Raw genomic sequence first — 25,364 nt, 5'->3', positions numbered from 1 at the left:
TTGCGACGCTTCACTCAAGCTTTGATATCCTTTCGTTCATTATATAGGTAAAGTTCCACCAACAACATAGCACATTTAAGCTTTGAATTGAACGAGTTTTTAGGCACAAAAAAAGCTTCTATGTGTATTTTAAGACTGAAATGTCTAATAACCTAATTAATGTTGCAACAACATGGCACATGTCTCTCAAGGGCTTCATCACAAAGACTATAAATCCCTCGCCATTACTTTGTTTTTTCATCATTCATCACAAGCCCGTCTTGAGTAATATCTGTGTTGTAAGTTCTCTGCAAAGAGGCCAAAAGAGGAAAAAGATGGCTGACAACTCTCAAAAAGCGAGCTTCAACGCTGGTGAAGCCAAGGGCCAAACTCAGGTGAGCAATATCCACCTATATATTGGTTCATTGTATACTCCAATTCATCATGTGTAAAGATATACGCATGCATACTTGGAACATAATGTGGCCATGGGTTTCCATTCTTGATCAAATTTAAGTTTTCTCGCAGGCCAAAGCAGATCAGATGATGGACAAGGCAAGCAATGCCTATGAATCAGCCAAAGAGTCATGTCAAGAGGTTCATTTCATTTTCCAAGCAAAAGAAATTCTCTTGTTCTACCAATACTAATAATGCAAACAATTCGTTTGCTAGTATAAATTTTAATTGGTTTTTTTATTGTGTAGGCTGGTCGACAAATGCAGGCTAAGGCACAAGGGGCCACTGATGCTATCAAGGATGCCACCGGGATGAACAAGTGAAAAGTTCTTGCTTGATAGATGTTTTGGTTTTTGATTTCTTGATATAATAAGATGCAATTATCCACGTAACCTTACTCTCTCTCTCTCTATCTATTTCTTTCTCTCTCTACCCAAGGACAAAAAATACAAAACCATCCTATGTAAAATTGCAAACTAGATCTGTTTGGGCTTAGGCTAGGCTGGCCCAAATTGCACCCTTATCCAATAGGGGAGGTATCAGTCCAATTTGAAAAGAGAAAAGATGTTTCAATTTTTAGGGGAAACATCAATGGAGGTTTACATCTTTTACCCTTCTCTATTTCCGAATTGAATATTTGGTTTCTTAATTGGCACCAAAGTTGGAAAGGTCATATTTGTGTATTTAATGGCTACTATAATGGTCATATTTGTGTATTTAATCCATCTCTAATCAAAAGGGTTGAAAATGTAACTTCAATTATTACTTTACACTTCATTTAATCCCTTCTCATTAAGTCTCATACTTAAGGTATTAAATCTTATTTTCTCTTATTAAGTGCTATATTTTTATGTTATTTTTTACTAATAAATTTTAGTAATTAGATCTATGTTAATATTTTTAGCAATATAAACCCATATATTTTAAAACTGACTCAAAAATAAAACCATTCTTTATCCAATTGGTAGCTAAGCAATTCAACCATTTGAATCAATTTGATCAACCTATGAAGTATAGTTAGGTAATAAAATTTTTAAAATAGAAATAAATATAGAAATTTACAAAAAAAATGTAGAAAAAACTAAACAGATTTATGATATTTTTATTATTCAAATTAAAAAAATAAGTGCAATAAATAAGAATTATTTTTATTGATAATGAAAATGAAATACATAATATAGAACTGATCAAAAATGAAATATAAAAACTAATAATAAATATTTCAACTTTCGGGTTAAATGTGTTAACGTTTAATGTCATAAATAAATAATAAAAATTAATAAACTTAAATTACAAAAATGAGAAAAATACATCAATTTTGCAAAAAGAGCATTTAAGCACATGTATAATATCATGTACTTATCATATTAAACAAAAAGTAAGTATGACATATCAAAATTTTTTTTACACACAAAAAATAAAAAAAAAGTTATAGAAAAAATTGAAAACATCTATAATCTATGTTTAGACTACCATTAAAAATGTGAATAACATTGTGGAACTTTCTTTTTTCTAAAATCAAGGTTTTTAAAACTCACCCAGAAACAGAACTGCTTTGGCTTCCGGTTTCCAAGTCAACGTTTCAACCATCCAATTTGAACAGGTCAAACCGGTAAGATGTAAAATATAATGTGACTTTTATTTTAACCGTTAGAGTATGATTAGGTTGAAGTCCACCGTATATATATATATTATTATGAGAGGGGAGTATGAGACTTTGAGAAGGAGTCGGCTGGTTAAAGCTGAGAAGTGAGAAAAAAGAAGGTGAAGAAGAAGAAAAAAAAGAGAAGGAACTGTTGCCGAAGGTGGTTGTCACCATGTTCACTGGTTGTTGCAGAACCGTTTTGCCCTAAGGAGAAGAACTATCGGCGGCGGCTATCTCCATGTTCATCATCACTGCCACTACAACACCGCTTGCCCTCTTCTTACATCTCTCATATCTCTAAATATCTCTCAAATCCCAGCTTGCTTGCTTCATTGGTGTATCTTAGCTTTTAATATAAGATTGATTTTTAATCTCTCATCTCTTGCATCGATTTTTTGATTTCTTCATTGGAGTTGCAATTTTTTTGCTATTACAAGTTAAAAATAATCACAAAAATAAGAAAAATTCAAAATAAATATGGAAAAACTAAAAACCCTAACTAATTTTGGCCATTGGGAATAATCGAACAAGATTATGACATATGAAAGTTTCTGTTCTCAATTTTTTATTTTCTAATTTCTATTTTAAATAATAAAAATTTGAGAATAAGTTTGAAAGCAACTCGAGAACCATTAAACGGGTTAAACATTTTAACGGTTAAACTATCCAAGTCAGGGGTTCTCTAACCATTTAAACTTTTTTTTTTTTTTTTTTTGTAAAATAGCAGTTCAGGGCAAAAATGGAACTAGTAACCTAACCGGAAGGGCCAAATGGTTCGACCATCTGGTCTGGTCCAGTTTTTAAAACATTAACTAAAATACTCATTTTGTAATTTAGTCCCTATTTAATTGTAAATTGAATTACTATTTTTCACCTCATTCAATTTTCTCTATTTAAATATTATATTTTTTTTGATAAATGAACAAAAAAAAGATACACCAAAAAGATAAAACACTACAAAAGGAAGAGTCTAGCCAAGAGAATGGCCTATAAATGATACATGAAATTTCACAAATCGATCTGATTATCACATATTTGGGTGAAGTATTTATGTAATCGGATTTGGATTTTTTGATCTACATATGTTTAATAATAAAAAAATAAAAAATAAAAAGTAAATAAAATTTATAGAAAATTTTAAATATATTATTACTATAATTATCATCATGTAGAGTTGCCACCCTTCTTAAGGGATCTATCTATCTACCCCCCTCCACCAACTGGTCAACCCTCAGCTAGGGTGGAATATGGAACTTGATAGGTGACCAATTTCCGAGTTGAGCGGCGCTAATTAGGTCAATATGGTTTTAAAACCATGTTGGTCATTCAATTATACTAACAATGAGTGGACAATCTATTGCTATTAACACCATCAAGGTGTGAAAGTGAAACCGGATTTGTTAAAAGCAAAATATGAGCCTGGATGTGCTCTATAAGTGCGTTTGCACGCTTTTTGCTTTCAGCAGATCCAGTCTCTTCTGTGAAATTAAGCAGATATTGAATTCGTGGAGCCTAGATATTGATTTCTTAACCTCTATAATGAATTATTCAAGTAAATTTATTTTGAACTTTTAGCTGATCTCTTTAATTAATTCCAATTATAGCTAGATTTACAGAATATTGAAGGTTTTGCAGAACAAGAAGAATGATCTTTCCAACTTTGGTGCCAATCAGAAAATAACCAGATATTGAATTCTGGGAGGGAGAATGCATGACTCGGTTCAAAAGATAGATGTTTCGTTAATTAAGAGAAATCAAGAAGAAGACCCCTGCAATCAGCGATGAGATTAAGGAAGAATTCGCCAAGGAACCTCTGACTGAGGATTTAACAGGGCACATGTACACTATCTTCTGTTTGTCTCCTTCAATGATTAGGTGTTCAATATGAAGATCTTTTGTCATGCCAACGGCTTCCCTGAAAGCCTTAGCTTCTATAATTTCTACATCTGTTTTGGCTTCTCTAATAGCACGTCAAACAGAAACTCCCCAAGTATTTTCATGCCGTTTCAATTGTGCTAGCTGGTATATATATATAAGGGCCTAGGCCTCCTTGATGACTTTAGAAGGGTTCAAATCCACTCCTTCCCATGATTTTACTGCACCTTGCCTTCCATAAGCACCACATTAAAATAGCACATTTGCCAAAAATGCTTGTCATTTTCTGGCGTTTCATGGATCTTGCTCCACCAATAATTCAGCCAGTGTTCTAATCTCCAATTAATCTGGGTGGTCCTCAATATGAATGGATAAAGAGGAACCAAACCACACTGATCTTCCTACTTGACATCTTAGAAAGAGGTGCTTCTTGCATACAGAGGGAACAAACTTTTTCGATCTTACGAGTAAATTTAGCCCAGGAGACTCTAACTGGTAAATTAAATTCCTTTGATGCATCTCCATAGAAAGCTTCAATGCGAGGTGTGACTTCTCTAAAGTTCCAGAAATCTTTCCAAGTTACCTCAGCAAAAGCAAATTGGTGTGTCGATGATGTAGCCCATTGACTGGTTACATTTTTATAACCTGAAGCACAAGTGAAATTGCCATGAGGTGTGAGAGTCCAACAGAGTCTATCCTGCCCGCTTTTGGAATACGATATTTCAAATCCGTTATTAGTTATTTAATTCAAATGTTTCCAAACCCGTTTACAATATTTCAACCCAGGTACGAGGGTAGGAGATAGCGGGGACCCGTGACTAACACGGGAAAACCTAATGACTGACACGGACAAAGCCAATGGGGATTCTAGCGGGGCCCATTCTCTCATAGTCGAGAAGTACGGACAGGTCTAATGCAGATTTTTGAATTTCTCTATAGAGCTATAAACATTCAAAATGTCAAAAACCTCTCATTTTATACACCAACGCCTGCCCGTGAATTAGCATCAATTCGGAGCTGGCACCCACCCCAATTGTACTTTGGGCCTAAAAATTCTCACCTGAAATGGAGTCCACATTCGGGTCGGCATTTCAAAAATCATTAATGTTAACGGATGTTTAGCTGTTAGCTGAACAACCCGGTTCAACTACCCACAAAAAGACAAAACTCAGGGTTTAGGGGTTAGGGTTTTAGGGGTTTAGGGTTTAGGTTTTAAGGGTTAAGGGTTTAGGGTTTAGGGTTTAGGGTTTATGGTTTAGGGTTAAGGGTTTAGGTTTTAGGGTTTATGGTTTTGGGTTTAGGGATTAGGGTTAAGGGTTTAGGGTTTAGGGTTTGGGGTTTAGGGTTTTGGGATTAGGGTTTAGGGTTTTAGGGGTTTAGGGTTTAGGATTTAGGGTTTAGTGATTGGGGTTTTGAAGTTAGGGTTTAGTGTATAGGGTTTGGGGGTTTAAGGTTTATGGTTTAGGTTTATACATTTTAGGTTTAGGGTTTAAGGTTTAGTGTTTAGGCTTTTGGGTTTTGGGTGTTGGGTTTTGGGTTTTGGGTTTTAGGTTTAGGGTTTAGGGTTTAGTGTTTAGGATTTTAGGGATTGGGGTTTTGAAGTTAGGTTTAGGGTTTGGGGGTTTAGAGTTATAGAGTTTTGGTTTAGGGTTTAGGGTTTGGGGTTAGGATTTGGCTTTTTCAGGTTGAGGGTATAGGGTTTTCAGTTTTTGGCTTTAAGATTTAGGGTTTGGGGCTTAGGATTTTGGATTTAGGGTTTAAAGTTTGGGGAGTAGAATTTAGGGTTTGGTGTTTAGGATTTAGGATTTAGGGTTTTGTGTCTAGGGTCTGGGGTTAGGGTTTAGGGTTTAGGGTTTAGGAGTTTAGGGTTTAGGGTATAGGGTTTAGGGGTTTAGGGTTTAGGGTTTAAAGTTTAGTGTTTAGGGTTTAGGGTTTAGGGATGTGGATTTTGGGTTTTGGGTTTAGGGTTTGATGGTTTTGGGTGTTGGGTTTAGGTTTAGGGTTTTGGGTTGGGTTTAGGGTTTTGGGTTTATAGTATGGGGTTTTGGGTTTGAGTTTAGGGTTTTGGGTTTTCGAATTTGGGTTTAGGGTTTTGGGTTGGGTTTAGGGTTTTGGGTTTACAGATTAGGGTTTAGGGTTTAGGGTTTGGGTTTAGGATTTGAAGTTTCGGGTTGAGGGTATAGGCTAGAGTGGTTAGAGTTTAAAGTTTGGGGTGTAGGATTTTGGGTTTGGTGTTTAGGGTTTAAGGTTTAGGGTTTAGGGTTTTGAATTTAGGGTTTAGGGTTAGGGGTTTAGGGTTTAGGGTTTAGGGATTGGTGTTTAGGGTTTAAGATTAAGGGTTAAGGGTTTACGGGTTTAGGGTTTTAGGTTATGGATTTTGGGTTTAGGGTTTAGTGTTTTGGGTTTTGGATTTTGGGTATAGGGTTTTGGGTTTTGGATTTTTGGTTTAGGGTTTTGGGTTGGGTTTAGGGTTTTCGGTTTACAGTATGGGGTTTTGGGTTTGAGTTTAGGGTTTTGGGTTTTTGATTTTGGGTTTAGGGTTTTGGGTTGGGTTTAGGGTTTTGGGTTTACAGATTAGGGTTTAGGGTTTAGGGTTTTAGTGGTTTAGTGGATTAGGGGTTTAGGATTTAGGGTTTAGGGATTGGGGTTTTGAAGTTTGGGTTTAGTGTATAGGGTATGGGGGTTTAGGGTTTATGGTTTAGGATTTTAGAGTTTAGGTTTAAGGTTTAGGGTTTGGGTTTAGGATTTGAAATTTCGGGTTGAGGGTATAGGGTAGAGTGTTTAGAGTTTAAAGTTTGGGGTTTAGGATCTAGGTTTTGGTGTTGAGGGTTTAGGATTTAGGGTTTAGGGTTTAGAGTTTTGGGTTTTGGGTTTAGGGTTTAGGGTTTAGGGTTTAGTGTTTAGGGTTTAGGGTTTTGGGTTTAGGGTTTAGTGGTTTAGGGTTTAGAGTTTAGTGTTTAGGGTTTAGGGTTTAGGGTTTTGGGGTTTATGGTTTTGAGTTAGGGTTTAGGGTTTAGGATTTAGGGTTTTGGATTTTGGGTTTAGGGTTTAGGGTTAGGGTTTAGGGCTTGGGGTTAGGGTTTATGGTTTAGGGTTTTGTGTTAATGGTTTAGGGTTTAGGGTTTTGTGTTAAGCATTTAGGGTTTAGGGGTTTAGGGTTTTGAGTTCGGGTTTAGGGTTTTGTGTTTTGGATTTTGGGTTTAGGATTTAGGGTTTAGGGTTTGGGGTTTGGGGTTAAGGGTTAAGGGTTTAGGAATTTAGGGTTTTGGGTTATGGTTTAGGGTTTAGGGTTTAGGATTAAGGGTTTAGGATTTAGGGGTTTAGGGTTTTGGTTTAGGGTTTAGGGTTTAGGGTTTAGGCTTTTGGGTTTATGGTTTATGGTTTTGGGTTTTGAATTTAGGGTTTAGGGTTTTGGGTTTTGGGTTTAGGGATTGGGGTTTTGAAGTTTGGGTTCAGTGTATTGGGTTTGGGGTTTAGGGTTTATGGTTTAAGATTATAGAGTTTAGGTTTAGGGTTTAGGATTTGGCTTTTCGGGTTGATGGTATAGGGTTTAGAGTTTTGGATTTCGGGTATAGGGTTTAGGCTTTAAAGTTTGGGGTGTAGGATTTAGGTTTGGTGTTTGGGGTTTACGGTTTTTGGTTTTACGTTTTTGGTTTAGTGTTTAGGGTTTAGGGTTAGGGGTTTAGGGTTAAGGGTTTATGGTTTAGGAGTTTAGGGTTTTGGGTTAAGGTTTAGGGTTTAGGGTTTAGGATTAAGGGTTAAGGGTTTAGGGGTTCAGGGTTTCGGTTTAGGGTTTAGGGTTTTGGGTTTAGCGTTTAAGGTTTAGGGTTTTGGGTTTAGGCTTCAGGGTTTAGTGTATAGGGTTTGGGGATTTAGGGTTTGTGGTTTTGGATTATAGAGTTTAGGTTTAGGGTTTAGGATTTGGCATTTTGGGTTGATGGTATAGGGTTTAGAGTTTTGGATTTATGGTATAGGGTTTAGAGTTTTGGATTTATGGTATACGATTTAGGGTTTAGGGTTTATGAGTTTAGGGTTTCGGGTCTGGGTTTAGGTTTTAGGGTATAGGATTTAGGGTTTAGGGGTTTAGGTTTTGGTTTAGGGTTTAGCGTTTAGGGTTTTGGATTTTGGGTTTAGGGATTAGGCAAAGGGTTTAGGGTTTAGGGATTGGGGTTTTGAAGTTAGGGTTTAGTGTATAGGGTGTGGGGGTTTAGAGTTTATGGTTTAGGATTATAGAGTTTAGGTTTAGGGTTTAGGGTTTGGGTTTAGGGATTGGGGTTTTGAAGTTAGGGTTTAGTGTATAGGGTGTGGGGGTTTAGAGTTTATGGTTTAGGATTATAGAGTTTAGGTTTAGGGTTTAGGGTTTGGGTTTAGGATTTGATGTTTCGGGTTGAGGGTATAGGCTAGAGTGTTTAGTGTTTAAAGTTTGGGGTGTAGGATTTTGGGTTTGGTGTTTAGGGTTTAAGGTTTAGGGTTTAAGGTTTAGGGTTTAGGGTTTAGGGTTTAGGGTTTTGGGTTTAGGGTTTAGGGATTGGTGTTTAGGGTTTTGGATTAAGGGTTAAGGGTTTATGGGTTTAGGGTTTAAGGTTATGGATTTTGGGTTTAGGGTTTAGTGTGTTGGGTTTCAGATTTTGGGTTTAGGGTTTTGGGTTTTGGATTTTGGGTTTAGGGTTTTGGGTTTTGGGTTTACAGTATGGGGTTTTGGGTTTGAGATTATGGTTTTGGGTTTCCGATTTTGGGTTTAGGGTTTAGGGTTGGGTTTAGGGTTTTTGGTTTACAGATTAGGGTTTTGGGTTTTAGTGGTTTAGTGGATTTGGGGTTTAGGATTTTGGGTTTAGTGTTTAGGGTTTAGGGATTGGGGTTTTGAAGTTTGAGTTTAGTGTATAGGGTATGGGGGTTTAGGGTTTATGGTTTAGGATTTTAGAGTTTAGGTTTAGGGTTTAGGTTTTGGGTTTAGGATTTGAAATTTCGGGTTGAGGGTATTGGGTAGAGTGTTTAGAGTTTAAAGTTTGGGGTGTAGGATCTAGGGTTTGGTGTTTAGGGTTTAGGATTTAGGGTTTAGAGTTATGGGTTTTGGGTTTAGGGTTGAGGGTTTAGTGTTTAGGGTTGAGACTTTAGTGTTTAGGGTTTAGGGTTTTAGGGGTTTAGTGGTTTAGGGTATAGAGTTTAGTGTTTAGGGTTTTGGGGTTTACGGTTTTGAGTTAGGGTTTAGGGTTTAGGGTTTTGGATTTTGGGTTTAGGGTTTTGGGTTAGGGTTTAGGGCTTAGGGTTAGGGTTTAGGGTTTAGGGTTTTGTGTTAATGGTTTAGGGTTTAGGGTTTTGTTTTAAGCATTTAGGGTTTAGGGGTTTAGGGTTTCGAGTTTGGGTTTAGGGTTTAGGGTTTTGGGTTTTGGATTTTGGGTTTAGGATTTAGGGTTTGGGGTTTAGGGTTTAGCATTTGGGGTTAAGGGTTTAGGGTTTAGGAGTTTAGGGTTTTGGGTTAAGGTTTAGGGTTTAGGATTTAGGGGTTTAGGGTTTTGGTTTAGGTTTTTGAGTTTAGGGTTTAGGGTTTTGAGTTTAGGTTTTAGGGTTTAGGGTTTAGAATTTAGGGTTTAGGGTTTATGGTTTAGGGTTTTGGGTTCAGGGTTTAGGGATTGGGGTTTTGAAGTTTGGGTTCAGTGTATTGGGTTTGGGGTTTAGGGTTTATGGTTTAAGATTATAGTGTTTAGGTTTAGGGTTTAGGATTTGGCTTTTCGGGTTGAGGGTATAGGGTTTAGAGTTTTGGATTTAGGGTATAGGGTTTAGGCTTTAAAGTTTGGGGTGTAGGATTTAGGTTTGGTGTTTGGGGTTTACTGTTTTGGGTTTTGCATTTTGGGTTTAGTGTTTAGGGTTTAGGGTTTGGGGTTTGGGGTTTATGGTTTGGGGTTTAGGGTTAAGGGTTTATGGTTTAGGAGTTTAGGGTTTCGGGTTAAGGTTTAGGATTAAGGGTTTGGGGTTTAGGGGTTTAGGGTTGAGTGTTTTGGGTTTAGCGTTTAAGGTTTAGGGTTTTGGGTTTAGGCTTTAGGGTTAAGGGTTTATGGTTTTGGGTTTAGGGATTAGGGTTAAGGGTTTAGGGTTTTGGGTTTAGGGTTTAGGGTTTACGGTTTAGGGTTAGGGGTTTAGGGTTCAGGGTTTGGGGTTCAGGGTTTAGGGTTTTGGGATTAGGGTTTAGGGGTTTTGGGTTTAGGGTTTAGTGATTGGGGTTTTGAAGTTAGGGTTTAGTGTATAGGGTTTGGGGTTTAAGGTTTATGGTTTAGTTTTATACATTTTAGGTTTAGGGTTTAAGGTTTAGTGTTTAGGGTTTTGGGTTTTGGGTGTTGGGTTTTGGGTTTTGGGTTTTAGGTTTAGGGTTTAGGGTTTAGGGTTTAGTGTTTAGGATTTTAGGGATTGGGGTTTTGAAGTTAGGGTTTAGGGTTTGGGGGTTTAGAGTTATAGAGTTTTGGTTTAGGGTTTGGGGTTAGGAAATGGATTTTTCAGGTTCAGGGTATAGGGTTTTCAGTTTTTGGCTTTAAGATTTAGGGTTTGGGGCTTAGGATTTTGGATTTAGGGTTTAAAGTTTGGGGAGTAGAATTTAGGGTTTGGTGTTTAGGATTTAGGATTTAGGGTTTTGTGTTTAGGGTCTGGGGTTAGGGTTTAGGGTTTTATGGTTTTTGGGTTTAGGGTTTAGGAGTTTAGGGTTTAGGGTATAGGGTTTAGGGGTTTAGGGTTTTGGGTTTAAAGTTTAGTGTTTAGGGTTATGGATTTTGGGTTTTGGGTTTAGGGTTTTAGGGTTTTATGGTTTTGGGTGTTGGGTTTTCGGTTTTGGGTTGGGGTTTATGGTTTGGGGTTTAGGTTTTAGGGTTTAGGGTTTTGGTTTTTGCATTTATGGTTAAGGATTTAGGGTTTTGGGTTAGGGTTTAGGGGTTCAGGGGTTTAGGTTTTGGTTTAGGGTTTATGGTTTAGGTTTATGGTTTAGGGTTGAGGGTTTAGGGGATTTGGGTTTCGGGTTAGGGTTTAGGGGTTTACGGTTTAGGGTTTAGGGTGTAGGGTTTAGTGGTTTTGGGTTTTGAGTTAGGGTTTAGGGGTTTAGGGTTTTAGGGGTTAGGGTTTAGGTTTTAGGGTGTAGGGGTTTAGGGATTCTGGTTAGGGGTTTAGGGTTTAGGGTTTTGTGTTTTTGGTTTAGGGTTAAGTGTTTAAGGTTTAGGGATTAGGGTTTAGGGTTTAGGGTTTAGGGGTTTAGGGATTACGGTTTAGGGTTTAGGGTTTAGGGATTGGGGTTTGAAAGTTAGGGTTAAGTGTATGTTTTTTAGGGTTTTGGGTTAGGCTTTAGGGGATTAGGGGTTTAGGGTTTAGGGTGTATGGTTTAGGGTATGGGGTTTTGGGCTTAGGGTTTTGAAGTTAGGGTTTAGGGTTTAGGCTTTAGGGTTTAGGGTTTTAGGGGTTTAGGGGTTTTGTGTTTAGTATTTAGGGTTTAGGGTTTAGGGTTTAGTGTTTAGGGTTTAAGGATTGGGGTTTTGAAGTTAGGGTTTAGGGTTTGGGGGTTTAGGGTTTAGGGATTTAGGGTTATATAGTTTTGGTTTAGGGTTAGAGGGAGATGGGTTTGAAGCTCGTCAAGCTACAGTGTTTGTAGCTCAATAGAGTGTTTTCACCTAAATAGGCAAGGATTTTGAGAGAGGGCTTGCAGTTGACCCTTCATTCTTTGTTCAACAAATCTTGTCGATTTTGGGTGGTTACTTATGGGTTTCGTGCATCCAATGAGGGATTGGGCATGCTAGATGTTGCAGCCCCGTATTTTGGGCTGCAAGTGGCACTAAATGTAAATTTAAAGAACTTTTAAATGCTATTTTGTCTTTTCTTGATTTGAAGTAGGGGTATGTTTGGCATTTTGAGCCTTTTTCAACGGTCAAATGGTGGTATTGGGTTGTGAAATTTGACGTGTTGGGGTTTTTGGGGATTTGAACACTGTGGTGGGATCTGATTGGTCAAATAAGGTTTAGATGATGGAGATTTGTGATAGGTGAGCTTTTATTCAAACCACCAGAGGCGGCGGTGGCTTTGTTTTCTCCCCTATATTAGAACTCCCCCTCGATTCTCTCTCTTTTTTTTTTTTATTTCTCTCTTTTTCTTCTTCCCTAAACCTAAAGCTTCCTACCATTGTTCATCATTGTCTCTGTTAAACAGAAGTGAGATTTTTTTCCCTTTTCCCAACAATCAATCTCAACTTCCACGAGATTTGTGAAGAGCTCATCTCCAATGCCATCACCTCTATCTTGCTTCATCTGCGTCATCTCCTTTTTTTTTTTTCAGCTTTATACAATGAATTGAAGCTTCCACTATTCCACGAGGTTCATACGACTCCAGCCAGCCTCAACAATCGTTAAAGCACATCTACACCAGGAGGGACTCGTTCACCCCCTCTGATTTCCACCTACGAAGTGCGTTCACCTCACCCGTTTACAGCATCGAATCGATGGCTAGGATATATATTACTTAGGTAACCCGACTGAGACTCTCTTTCTTATTTTTTTACAATAACAGTTAGAGGTTGGAGAACAAATTGATGGAATAGGTTCCATCAAGTTCACCCCCATAGATCTATTCTTCAACCCAATCTGACATTAAGTTTGCTATTGGCTCCTATCACTACTTTGCCATTCTTATTTGATATTAATACCAATAGAAATGCAGTCGTGATTTTGTTTTATTCTTCTTCTTCATCTGATTGTTCTAGAAATTAAGTTATAACATGGTGAAATGTGTCTTCTCCTCTATTTCTTTGTTCTCTTTCTCTTTTTCTATTTGATTGCAAAGCATGCACTCTCGACTGTACAGGGTCTTTCTCCACAGAACCTTGGATGGGAGACCTCAGTCCGGTCATTCATTTTCTTTTACTGCTCTGGCTTTCGTCCCTAATTTGGTTGCGCAGTTAATTTCTTATTCCTGTTTTCTTGAAAATCTTTAGTTTGTTCAAGTTTTCTTTGTTGTATTTGGCCAAATCTTTCAAATCAATGGACTGATAGTGGTGTCTTAATATTTAGTTGCATTTGGTTTGATGATATTAAAAGATTTATTAAATCTGGATTGATTTATCTTTCATTCTAATTCACAAGTTCGATCCATTCACTACTGCTTTGCATGTTTCATTTTATTTCGTTTTATTGTTTTTTATTTTACTTTTTCTTGACATAAACAATATGCTTATCTTTCCTTTGAGCAGAAATCTTAGTAGCTAGATGTTGAATGAACAACATGATCTTATTGTTTTAGTTTTGCTACCGAATAATATAATTTAGGATTGTCTTTAATATTGTTGTTTACTATTAGAATTCCATGTGGACCCGACCTATTGGACCTGGGAGAAGGGTGCTTAACCCCTTCCCTCTCCCATCTGACTCTTACCTGGACTGGTTGGCCAGTGCCACGGGCTTTGGAGTCATTATTAAAATGAAAACATTTTTGAAAATTATTCCCGACCTACTGCAGTGACACGTTTAAAAGTTTGGATACTAACTTGACACTACCCCCAAGGTCCAAGGTTCAGGGTGCTAAAGTGGAATTTTCCCTAAAATAAAAGTAATATTCTCCGTGATGATAGCATGAGAAATCTGGATATAGTCCATGGGTTTTCTGATTTTGGAAAAAAATCATCAAATTAGGGAAACTAAGATCTAAACCAAAATCTATTTGACACAAGAATAAAGAATTTGTAAAAACAAGTTAGAACTGAATGATTGATTTAATTTAGGTTTTGTAATAGAGTAATTTCAACAAACGTTTAAAAACTGAATCCATGTGTAGGGTGAAGGGCCGAGCAAAGAGGGGTCTAAGAGGGTATTTCAGGTTTTGAAAAGTCTTAAGTTGATATGGTTGTATTTCTAAGTTTTGGGGGTTTAAGAAGGGGGGGGGGGATACAAAGAGGTCGGGTAAAGGGACCGAGCAAAAATTGGGTGCTAATAACGATGTCTTGATCGACCCAAAATGTATTGGTTATAGTTACACATATAAAGCGCTCCCCCCAAAGAGAAAATTCCTGACATCCCTATTGGCCCTAACTAGTAGATCTTCTATAACATTATGTGAAGTATGGTTTTTCCCTTCTAGAATATAGTTTCCGAATTGATAGTTAGAAGATTAAACTAAATGTTTATACTTTGGACTAGTATTCCATAATTGTTCAGTTTGCATATTTTTCTTCTTCTTGACTGATTGGGTACATTTTGCTTTCAAATATATGAATATACGTGTATATATATATATATATGTATGCTTTATTTACCTGGTCAAGGGCCACATATCTTTTTGTGTCCATAAGGTAGGTGGAGCTTGCATTTCGTGGCATGCTTGCCAAGTATCTTAAGAGCCCATATTGACGGTACAAGTTGTAGTTGTTATTTGGAATGCCACTTTACATGGCCTGGATTCATTTTTCCTTGATCAACAAAGTTGAGAAATCAATTCGAAAATGAAACTGGTGGACAATAGAATTCCATTGTGGGATTGGTTTTTCAAACCTTGGTGACCAAAAAATTTTGACCTAGGCCATGTAAAGTGCCATTCCAAATAACACCTAAAATCTGGACACTCTATAGCCTCTTAAGATACTTGGGTAAATCATATAAATGATTTTCAAACACAAAAAAAGTCCACTCAATAAAAAGTTATTTTATGTTTATGTTTTTTATTGTAAAAGAATCAGTTATTTTATTTTATTTTTTAAAATTAGCTATTTGATTTAGTGGAATAGAAAGTTACAAAATGAGTTTGTTATTACAAACTAATAACAAACTGTGTAAGAGGAGAAGCACAAACATAACTAATCTCCTGTTGAATCCGTCTTTAGAGTTTCCTCAGTGAAACCATCACATATCACCGCTTGCCAAGAGTCATTTGCGACGCTTCACTCAAGCTTTGATATCCTTTCGTTCATTATATAGGTAAAGTCCCACCAACAACATGGCACACTTAAGCTTTGAATTGAACGAGTTTTTAGGCACAAACAAAGCTTCTATGTGTATTTTAAGACTGAAATGTCTAATAACCTAATTAATGTCACAACAACATGGCACATGTCTATCAAGGGCTTCATCACAAAGACTATAAATCCCTTGCCATTACTTTGTTTTTTCATCATTCATCACAAGCCCGTCTTGAGTAATATTTGTGTTGTAAGTTCTCTGCAAATAGGCCAAAAGAGGAAAAAGATGGCTGACAACTCTCAGAAAGCGAGCTTCAATGCTGGTGAAGCCAAGGGCCAAGCTCAGGTGAGTAATATCCACCTATATATAGGTTCATTGTATACTCCAATTCATCATGTGTATAGATATATGCATGCATACATGGAACATAATGTAGCCATGGGTTTCCATTCTTGATCAAATTTAAGTTTTCTCCTTGCAGGCCAAAGCAGATCAGATGATGGACAAGGCAAGCAATGCCTATGAATCAGCCAAAGAGTCATGTCAAGAGGTTCATTTCATTTCCCAAGCAAAAGAAATTCTCTTGTTCTATCAATACTAATAATGCAAACAATCCGTTTGCTAGTATAAATTTTAATTGGTTTTTTTATTGTGTAGGCTGGTCAACAAATGCAGGCTAAGGCACAAGGGGCCACTGATGCTATCAAGGATGCCACCGGGATGAACAAGTGAAAAGTTCTTGCTTCATAGATGTTTTGGTTTTTGATTTCTTGATATAATAAAATGCAATTATCCACGTAACCTTACTCTTTCTTTCTCTCTCTCTCTCTATCTATTTCTTTCTCTCTCTACCCAAGGACTAAAAATACAAAACCATCCTATGAAAAATTGCAAACTAGATCTGTTTGGGCTTAGGCTAGGCTGGCCCAAATTGCACCCTTATCCAATAGGGGAGGTATCAGTACAATTTGAAAAGAGAAAATATGTTTCAATTTTTAGGGGAAACATCAATGGAGGTTTACATCTTTTACCCTTCTCTATTCCTGAATTGAATATTTGGATTCTTGATTGGCACCAAAGTTGGAAAGGTCATATTTGTGTATTTAATGGCTACTATAATGGTCGTATTTGTGCATTTAATCCATTTCTAATCAAAAGGGTTGAAAATGTAACTTCAATTATTACTTTCCACTTCATTTAATCCCTTCTCATTAAGTCTTATACTTAAGGTATTAAATCTTATTTTCTCTTATTAAGTGCTATATTTTTAAGTTATTTTTTACTAATAAAATTTACTAATTAGATCTTTGTTAATATTTTTAGCAATATAAACCCATATATTTTAAAACAGACTCCAAAACAAAACCATTCTTTATCCAATTGGTGGCTAAGCAATTCAACCATCTGAATCAATTTGATCAACCTATGAAGTATAGTTAGGTAATAAAATTTTTAAAATAGAAATAAATATAGAAATTTACAAAAAAAATGTAGAAAAAACTAAACACATTTATGATATTTTTATTAATCAAAATAAAAAAATAAGTGTAATAAACAAGAAATATTTTTATGGATAATGAAAATGAAATACATAATATAGAACTGATCAAAAATGAAATATAAAACTAATAATAAATAGTTCAACTTTCGGGTTAAATGTGTTAACGTTTAATGTCATAAATAAATAATAAAAATTAATAAACTAAAAATACAAAAATGAGAAAAATACATCAATTTTGCAAGAGATGACGTGTGCACATGTATAATATCATGTACTTATCATATTAAACAAAAAGTAAGTATGACATATCAAAATTATTTTTACACACAAAAAATAAAAAAAAAAGTTATAGAAAAAATTGAAAACATCTATAATCTATGTTTAGACTACCATTAAAAATGTGAATAACATTGTGGAACTTTCTTTTTTCTAAAATCAAGGTTTTTAAAACTCACCCAGAAACAGAACTGCTTTAGCTTCCGGTTTCCAAGTCAACGTTTCAACCATGCAATTTGAACGGGTCAAACCGGTAAGATGTAAAATATAATGTGACTTTTATTTTAACCGTTAGAGTATGCTTAGGTTGAAGTTCACCATATATATATACATTATTATGAGAGGGGAGTATGAGACTTTGAGAAGGAGTTGGCTGGTTAAAGTTGAGAAGTGAGAAAAAAGAAAGTGAAGAAGAAGAAAAGAAAGAGAAGGAAGTGTTGCCGAAGGTGGTTGTCACCATGTTCACCAGTTGTTGCTGAACCGTTTTGCCCTAAGGAGAAGAACTATCGGCGGCGGTTATCTCCATGTTCATCATCACTGCCACTACAGCACCGCTTGCCCTCTTCTTACATCTCTCATCTCTCTAAATATCTCTCAAATCCCAGCTTGCTTGCTTCATTGGTGTATCTTAACTTTTAATATAAGATTGATTTTTAATCTCTCATCTCTTGCATCGATTTTTTGATTTCTTCATTGGAGTTGCATTTTTTTTGCTATTACAACTTAGAAATAATCACAAAAATAAGAAAAATTCAAAATAAATATGGAAAAACTAAAAACCCTAACTAATTTTGGCCATTGGGAATAATCAAACAAGATTATGACAAATGAAAGTTTCTTTTCTCAATTTTTTATTTTCTAATTTCTATTTTAAATAATAAAAATTTGTGAATAAGTTTGAAAGCAACTCGAGAACCATTAAACGGGTTAAACATTTTAACGGTTCAACTATCCTAGTCAGGGGTTCTCTAACAACTTAAACTTTTTTTTTTTTTTTTTTTGTAAAATAGCAGTTCAGGGCAAAAATGGAACAAGTGACCTGACTAGAAAGGCCAAATGGTTCGACCATCCTGTTTGGTCCAGTTTTTAAAACATTAACTAAAATAATCATTTTGTAATTTAGTTCCTATTTAATTGTAAATTGAATTACTAATTTTCACCTCATTCAATTTTCTCTATTTAAATATTACATTTTTTTTTGATATATGAACAAAAAAAAAAGATACACCAAAAAGATAAAACACTACAAAAGGAAGATTCTTGCCCAGAGAATGGCCTATCAATGATACATGAAACTTCACAAATCGATCTGATTATCACATATTTGTGTGAAGTATTTATGTAATCGGATTTGTATTTTGAGATCCACATATGCTTGGGTTTGATGCTTGGGTTTGAGGGTATAGGGTTTAGGGTTTAAAGTTTGGGGTGTAGGATTTTGGGTTTAGGGGTTAGGGTTTTGGGTTTAGGGGTTTAGTTGTTTAGGTTTTAGGGTTTAGGGTATAGGGAATAGGGTTTAGGGTTTAGGGTTTAGGGATGGGGGTTTAGGGTTTTGTGTTTAGGGTTTTGTGTTTAGGGTTTAGGGTTTTCGGGGTTTAGTGGATTAGTGGTTTAGAGGCTTAGGTTTTTGGGTTTAGGGTTTAGGGTTTAGGGTTTAGGGATCTGGGTTTAGCGTGTAGGGTTGGGGTTTTGAAGTTAGGGTTCAGGTTATTGGCTTTGGGGTTTAGGGTTTATGGTTTAGGATTATAGTGTTTAGGTTTAGGGTTTAGGATTTGGATTTTCGGGTTGAAGGTATAGGGTTTAGAGTTTTGGATTCAGGGTATAGGGTTTAGGCTTTAAGGTTTGGGCTGTAGGATTTAGGGTTTGGTGTTTAGGGTTTACTTTTTTTGGATTTGGGTTTAGGGTTTATGGTTTAGGGTTAAGGGTTTAGGTGTTTAGGGTATTGGGTTAGGGTTTAGGGTTTAGGGTTTAGAGTTTAAGGTTTAAGGATTGGGGTTTTGAAGTTAGGGTTTGGGGATTTAGGGTTTATGGTTTTGGATTGTGGAGTTTAGGTTTAGGGTTTCGGATTTGGCATTTTGGTTTGATGGTATAGGGTTTAGAGTTTTGGATTTATGGTATTAGGGTTTAGGGTTTAATGTTTGGGGTGTAGGATTTAGGTTTTGGTGTTTAGGGTTTAGGGTTTAGGGTGTAGGGTTTAGGGTTTATGGTTTAGGGTTGAGTGTTTTGGGGGTTTAGTGGATTTTGGGTTTAGGGTTTAGGGTTTAGGGATTAGGGTTCGGAGTTTAAGGTTTAGGGATTGGGGTTTTGATGTTAGGGTTTAGTTTATAGGGTTTGGGGTTTAAGAGTTTTTGATTTAGAATTATAGAGTTTAGGTTTAGGGTTTAGGGTTTGGGTTTTGGGTTTGATGTTTGGGTTTGAGGGTATAGGGATTAGTGTTTTGGATTTAGGGTATAGGGTTTAGGGTTTAAAGTTTTGGGTGTAGGATTTACGGTTTGGTGTTTAGGGTTTTGGGTATAGGGTTCAGGGATTAGGGGTTTATGGTTTCGGGTTGAGGGTTTCGGGTTTTGAATTTTGGGTTTAGGGTTTTGTGTTTAAGGTTTAGGGTTTAAGATTTAGGATTTTTGGGGTTTAGTGGTTTAGGGGTTTAGGTTTAAGGGTTTAGGGTTTAGGGTTTTAGGTTTAGGGATCAGGGTTTAGCGTGTAGGGTTGGTGTTTTGAAGTTAGAGTTCAGTGTATTGGCTTTGGGGTTTAGGGTTTATGGTTTAGGATTGTAGAATTTAGGTTTAGGGTTTAGTATTTGGATTTTCGGGTTGAAGGTGTTGGGTTTAGAGTTTTGGATTAAGGGTATAGGGTTTAGGCTTTATGGTTTGGGCTCTAGGATTTAGGGTTTGGTGTTTAGGGTTTACGGTTTTTGGATTTGGGTTTAGGGTTTAGTGTTTAGGGTTTTGGGTTAGGGGTTTAGGGTTTAGCGTTTAGGATTTAGGGTTAAGGGTTTATGTTTCAGGGTTTAGGAGTTTAGGGTTTCGGGTTTAGGGTTTAGGGTTTAGGATAAAGGGTTTTGGGTTTAGGGGTTTAGGGTTTAGGGTTTTGGGTTTGTGGTTTAGTGTTTAGTGTTTAGGGTTTAGAGTTTAGGGTTAGGGGTTTAGAGTTTTGTGTTTAGGGTTTAGCATTTACGGTTTAGGGTTTATGAGTTTTTGGGTTTTGGGTTTGGGTTTAGGGTTTAGGGTATAGGATTAAGGGTTTAGGGTTCAGGGGTTTAGGTTTTGGTATAGGGTTTAGGGTTTAGGGTTTTGTGTTTTGGGTTTTGGATTTTTTGGTTTAGGGATTAGGCAAAGGGTTTAGGGTTTAGGGATTGTGGTTTTGAAGTTAGGGTTTAGTGTATAGGGTAAGGGGGTTTAGAGTTTTTGGTTTAGGATTATAGAGTTTAGGTTTAGGGTTTAGGGTTTAGGTTTAGGATTTGAAGTTTTGGGTTGAGGGTATAGGCTATAGTGTTTAGAGTTTAAAGTTTGGGGTGTAGGATTTTGGGTTTGGTGTTTAGGGTTTAATGTTTAGGGTTTAGGGTTTAGGGTATTGGGTTTTGAATTTAGGGTTTAGTGTTTAGGGTTTAGGGTTTTGGATTTAGGGTTTAGGGATTGGTGTTTAGGGTTTAGGATTAAGGGTTAGGGGTTTATGGGTTTAGGGTTTAGGTTTAGGGTTTTGGGTTGAGGGTTTGATGTTTTGGTTTGAGGGTATAGGGATTAGAGTTTGGGATTTAGGGTATAGGGTTTAGGGTTTAATGTTTGGGGTGTAGGATTTATGGTTTCGTGTTCTGTGTTTTCGGTTTTGGGTATTTTGGGTTTAGGGTTTAGGGGTTAACGGTTTCGGGTTAGGGTTTAGGGTTGAGGGTTTTGGGTTTTGGATTTTGGGTTTAGGGTTTTGTGTTTAAGGTTTAGGGTTTAGCTTTTAGGGCTTTAGGGGTTTAGTGGTTTAGTGGTTTAGGGGATTAGGCTTTAGGGTTTAGGGTTTAGGGATTAGGGTTTAGCGTGTAGGGTTTGGGTTTTGAAGTTAGGGTTCAGGGTATGGCTTTGGGGTTTAGGGTTTAGGGTATAGGGTTTTGGGTTTAGGGTTTTACTGTTTTGGGTTAGGGTTTTGGGTTGAGGGTTTAGGGTTTTGGATTTTGGGTTTAGGGTTTTGTGTTTAAGGTTTAGGGTTTAGGGTTTTATGTTTTTGGGGTTTAGTGGTTTAGGGGTTTAGGTTTTAGGGTTTGGGGTTTAGGGTTTTGGGTTTAGGGATCAGGGTTTAGCGTGTAGGGTTGGGGTTTTGAAGTTAGGGTTTAGTGTATCGGCTTTGGGGTTTAGGGTTTATGGTTTAGCAGTATAGAGTTTACGTTTAGGGTTTAGGATTTGGATGTTCGGGTTATGGGTATAGGATTTAGAGATTTTGATTCTGGGTATAGGGCTTAGGGTTTATGGTTTGGGCTGTAGGATTTAGGGTTTGGTGTTTAGGGTTTACTGCTTTTGGATTTGGGTTTAGGGTTTAGTGTTTAGTGTTTAGGGTTTAGGTTTAGGGGTTTAGGGTTTATGGTTTAGGGTTTAGCGTTTTGGGTTTAGGGTTAAGGGTTTAGGTTTTTGGGTTAAGGAGTTTAGGGTTTTTGGTTAGGGTTTAGGGTTTTGGTTTAGGGTTTAGGGTTTAGGGTTTGGGGATTAGGGTTTAGGGTTTAGTGTTTAGGGTTTAGTGTTTAGGGTTAGGGGTTTAGAGTTTAGGGTTTAGAGTTTAGAATTTAGGGTTTATGAGTTTAGGGTTTTGGGTTGGGGTTTAGGGTTTAGGTTATAGGATAAAGGGTTTAGGGTTTTGTGTTTTGGGTTTTGGATTTTGGGTTTAGGGATTAGGCAATGGGTTTAGGGTTTAGGGATTGGGGTTTTGAAGTGTGGGTTCAGTGTATAGGGTATGGGGGTTTAGAGTTTATGGTTTAGGATTATAGAGTTTAGGTTTAGGGTTTAGGGTTTGGGTTTAGGATTTGAAGTTTCGGGTTGAGGGTATAGGCTAGAGTGTTTGGGTTTAAGGTTTGGGGTGTAGGATTTTGGGTTTGGTGTTTAGGGATTAATGTTTATGGTTTGGGGTTTAGGGTTTTGGGTTTTGAATTTAGGGTTTAGGGTTTAGGGTTTTGGGTTTAGGGTTTAGGGTTTAGGGTTTAGGGAGTGGTGTTTAGGGTTTAGGATTATTGGTTATGGGTTTACGGGGTTATGGTTTAGGTTTAGGGTTTTGGGTTCAGGGTTTTAGGTTATGGATTTTGGCTTTAGGGTTTAGTGTTTTGGGTTTTGGGTTTAGGGTTTAGGGTTTGGGGTTTTGGGTTTATGTTTTTGGGTTGGGTTTAGGGTTTTGGGTTTACAGTATGGGGTTTTGGGTATAGAGTTTAGGGTTTTGGGTTTTCGATTTTGGGTTGGGTTTAGGGTTTAGGGTTTTGGGTTTTGAATTTAAGGTTTAGGGTTTAGGTTATAGGGTTTTGGGTTTTGGGTTTTTGGTTTAGTGTTTAGGGTTTAGGGTTTTGGATTTTAGTGGTTTAGTGGATTAGGGGTTTTGGGTTTAGCGTTTAGAGTTTAAGGTTTAGGGATTGGGGTTTTGAAGTTTGGGTGTGGGGATTTAGGGTTTTGAATTATAGAGTTTAGGTTTAGGGTTTAGGATTTGGCATTTCGGTTGGAAGGTAAAGGGTTTAGAGTTTTGGATTTATTGTATAGGGTTTAGAGTTTTGGATTTATGGTATTAGGGTTTAGGGTTTAATGTTTGGGGAGTAGGATTTAGGTTTTGGGGTTTAGGGTTTAGTGTTTAGGGTTTAGGGTTTAGGGTTTAAGTTTTAGAGTTTTAGGGGTTTAGTGGATTTTGGGTTTAGGGTTTAGGGTTTAGGGTTCAGAATTTAAGGTTTAGGGATTGGGGTTTTGATGTTAGGGTTTAGTGTATAGGGTTTGGGGGTTTAGAGTTTTTGGTTTAGAATTATAGAGTTTAGGTTTAGGGTTTGGGTTTAGGGTTTGATGTTTTGGTTTGAGGGTATTGGGATTAGAGTTTTGGATTAGGGTATAGGGTTTAGGGTTTAAAGTTTGGGGTGTAGGATTTACGGTTTGGTGTTTTGGGTTTTGGATATAGGGTTTAGGGTTTAGGTGTTTACGGTTTCGGGTTAGGGTTTAGGGTTGAGGGTTTTGGGTTTTGGATTTTGGGTTTAGGGTTTAGGGTTTTTGAGGTTTAGTAGTTTAGTGGTTGGGGTTTGGGGTTATAGAGTTTTGGTTTAGGGTTTGGGGTTTGGGTTTAGGATTTGATGTTTCGGGTTGAGGTTATAGGCTAGAGTGTTTAGTGTTTAAAGTTTGGGGTGTAGGATTTTGGGTTTGGTGTTTAGGGTTTAATGTTTAGGGTTTAGGGTTTAGGGTTTTGATATTTGAAATGAGGGTTTAGGGTTGGGGGTTTAGAGTTTAGGGTTTTGGGTTTTGGGTTTAGGGTTTAGGGATTGGTGTATGGGGCTTAGGATTAAGGGTAAAGGGTTTATGGGTTTAGGGATTAGGTTTAGGGTTTGATGTTTTGGTTTGAGGGTATAGGGATTAGACTTTGGGAGTTAGGGTATAGGGTTTAGGGTTTAATGTTTGGGGTGTAGGATTTACGGTCTGGTGTTTAGGGTTCTGGGTTTGGGTATAGGGTTTTGGGTGTAGGGGTTTACGGTTTCGGGTTAGGGTTTTGGGTTGAGGGTTTAGGGTTTTGGGTTTAAGGTTTAGGGTTTAGGGTTTTATGTTATTGGGGTTTAGTGGTTTTGTGGTTTAGGGGTTTAGGGTTTTGGGTTTAGGGTTTAGGGATCAGGGTTTACCGTGTAGGGTTGGGGTTTTGAAGTTAGGGTTTAGTGTATTGGCTTTGGGGTTTAGGGTTTATGGTTTAGGAGTATAGAGTTTAGGTTTGGGGTTTAGGATTTGGATTTTTGGGTTGAGGGTATAGGGTTTAGAGTTTAGGATTTAGGGTATTGGGTTTAGGCTTTAAGGTTTGGGCTGTAGGATTTAGGGTTTGGTGTTTAGGGTTTACTATTTTTGGATTTGGGTTTAAGGTTTATTGTTTAGGGTTTAGGGTTAGGGGTTTAGGAGTTTAGTTGTAGGTTAGGGTTTTGGGTTTAGGATTAAGGGTTTAGGGGTTTAGGGTTTAGTGTTTTGGGTTTAGAGTTTAGGGTTAGGGGTTTAGAGTTTAGGGTTTAGCGTTTAGAATTTTGGGTTTAGGGTTTAGGGTTTAGCGTTTAGGATTTAGGGTTAAGGGTTTATGTTTCAGGGTTTAGGAGTTTAGGGTTTAGGGTTTAGGATAAAGGGTTTTGGGTTTAGGGTTTTGGGTTTGTGGTTTAGTGTTTAGTGTTTAGGGTTTAGAGTTTAGGGTTAGGGGTTTAGAGTTTTGTGTTTAGGGTTTAGCATTTACGGTTTAGGGTTTATGAGTTTTTGGGTTTTGGGTTTGGGTTTAGGGTTTAGGGTATAGGATTAAGGGTTTAGGGTTTAGGGGTTTAGGTTTTGGTATAGGGTTTAGGGTTTAGGGTTTTGTGTTTTGGGTTTTGGATTTTTTGGTTTAGGGATTAGGCAAAGGGTTTAGGGTTTAGGGATTGTGGTTTTGAAGTTAGGGTTTAGTGTATAGGGTATGGGGGTTTAGAGTTTTTGGTTTAGGATTATAGAGTTTAGGTTTAGGGTTTAGGGTTTAGGTTTAGGATTTGAAGTTTTGGGTTGAGGGTATAGGCTATAGTGTTTAGAGTTTAAAGTTTGGGGTGTAGGATTTTGGGTTTGGTGTTTAGGGTTTAATGTTTAGGGTTTAGGGTTTAGGGTATTGGGTTTTGAATTTAGGGTTTAGTGTTTAGGGTTTAGGGTTTTGGATTTAGGATTTAGGGATTGGTGTTTAGGGTTTAGGATTAAGGGTTAGGGGTTTATGGGTTTAGGGTTTAGGTTTAGGGTTTTGGGTTGAGGGTTTGATGTTTTGGTTTGAGGGTATAGGGATTAGAGTTTGGGATTTAGGGTATAGGGTTTAGGGTTTAATGTTTGGGGTGTAGGATTTATGGTTTCGTGTTCTGGGTTTTCGGTTTTGGGTATTTTGGGTTTTGGGTTTAGGGGTTAACGGTTTCGGGTTAGGGTTTAGGGTTGAGGGTTTTGGGTTTTGGATTTTGGGTTTAGGGTTTTGTGTTTAAGGTTTAGGGTTTAGCTTTTAGGGTTTTAGGGGTTTAGTGGTTTAGTGGTTTAGGGGATTAGGCTTTAGGGTTTAGGGTTTAGGGATTAGGGTTTAGCGTGTAGGGTTTGGGTTTTGAAGTTAGGGTTCAGGGTATGGCTTTGGGGTTTAGGGTTTAGGGTATAGGGTTTTGGGTTTAGGGTTTTACTGTTTCGTGTTAGGGTTTTGGGTTGAGGGTTTAGGGTTTTGGATTTTGGGTTTAGGGTTTTGTGTTTAAGGTTTAGGGTTTAGGGTTTTATGTTTTTGGGGTTTAGGTTTTAGGGTTTGGGGTTTAGGGTTTTGGGTTTAGGGATCAGGGTTTAGCGTGTAGGGTTGGGGTTTTGAAGTTAGGGTTTAGTGTATTGGCTTTGGGGTTTAGGGTTTATGGTTTAGGAGTATAGAGTTTACGTTTAGGGTTTAGGATTTGGATGTTCGGGTTATGGGTAAAGGATTTAGAGATTTTGATTCTGGGTATAGGGCTTAGGGTTTATGGTTTGGGCTGTAGGATTTAGGGTTTGGTGTTTATGGTTTACAGCTTTTGGAT

At 37.2% G+C, this 25,364-nt stretch overlaps 2 protein-coding genes across 3 annotated transcripts; both read left to right on the top strand.

Moving 5' to 3' along the window:
- The first annotated feature begins 215 nt into the window (after positions 1 to 215).
- On the top strand, positions 216 to 2,456 carry LOC148803811 (uncharacterized). 2 transcript variants are annotated; one of them, XR_016080126.1, is made up of 4 exons: positions 216 to 374; positions 508 to 576; positions 684 to 823; positions 2,273 to 2,456. XR_016080126.1 is itself a non-coding variant. In XM_088894194.1 (3 exons), exons 1-3 carry the CDS (start codon positions 315 to 317, stop codon positions 756 to 758), a joined length of 204 nt encoding a protein of 67 aa, XP_088750320.1. In that variant the 5' UTR covers positions 216 to 314; the 3' UTR covers positions 759 to 1,108. The 2 variants fall into 2 exon arrangements, 1 of the variants encoding a protein (XP_088750320.1); XM_088894194.1 differs by lacking the exon at positions 2,273 to 2,456 and having other exon boundaries at positions 684 to 1,108.
- A 12,595-nt stretch (positions 2,457 to 15,051) lies between these two features.
- LOC148803810 (uncharacterized) lies at positions 15,052 to 15,666 on the top strand. The gene is made up of 3 exons (XM_088896693.1): positions 15,052 to 15,210; positions 15,347 to 15,415; positions 15,523 to 15,666. Exons 1-3 carry the CDS (start codon positions 15,151 to 15,153, stop codon positions 15,595 to 15,597), a joined length of 204 nt encoding a protein of 67 aa, XP_088752819.1. The 5' UTR covers positions 15,052 to 15,150; the 3' UTR covers positions 15,598 to 15,666.
- Positions 15,667 to 25,364: the final 9,698 nt, after the last annotated feature.

Source organism: Nelumbo nucifera, chromosome 1, assembly GCF_055504915.1.
Source record: "Nelumbo nucifera cultivar China Antique chromosome 1, China Antique-T2T, whole genome shotgun sequence".
Taxonomy (NCBI): Eukaryota; Viridiplantae; Streptophyta; class Magnoliopsida; order Proteales; family Nelumbonaceae; genus Nelumbo; species Nelumbo nucifera.
This window is presented reverse-complemented; position numbering and strand designations above follow the sequence as displayed.

Coding starts and splice junctions, on each gene's coding strand:
- LOC148803810 (XM_088896693.1), top strand. CDS start 15,151: ATGGCTGACAACTCTCAGAAAGCGAGCTTCAATGCTGGTGAAGCCAAG. Junction 15,211..15,346: donor AAGCCAAGGGCCAAGCTCAG/GTGAGTAATATC, acceptor TTCTCCTTGCAG/GCCAAAGCAGATCAGATGAT. Junction 15,416..15,522: donor CCAAAGAGTCATGTCAAGAG/GTTCATTTCATT, acceptor TTTATTGTGTAG/GCTGGTCAACAAATGCAGGC.
- LOC148803811 (XM_088894194.1), top strand. CDS start 315: ATGGCTGACAACTCTCAAAAAGCGAGCTTCAACGCTGGTGAAGCCAAG. Junction 375..507: donor AAGCCAAGGGCCAAACTCAG/GTGAGCAATATC, acceptor GTTTTCTCGCAG/GCCAAAGCAGATCAGATGAT. Junction 577..683: donor CCAAAGAGTCATGTCAAGAG/GTTCATTTCATT, acceptor TTTATTGTGTAG/GCTGGTCGACAAATGCAGGC.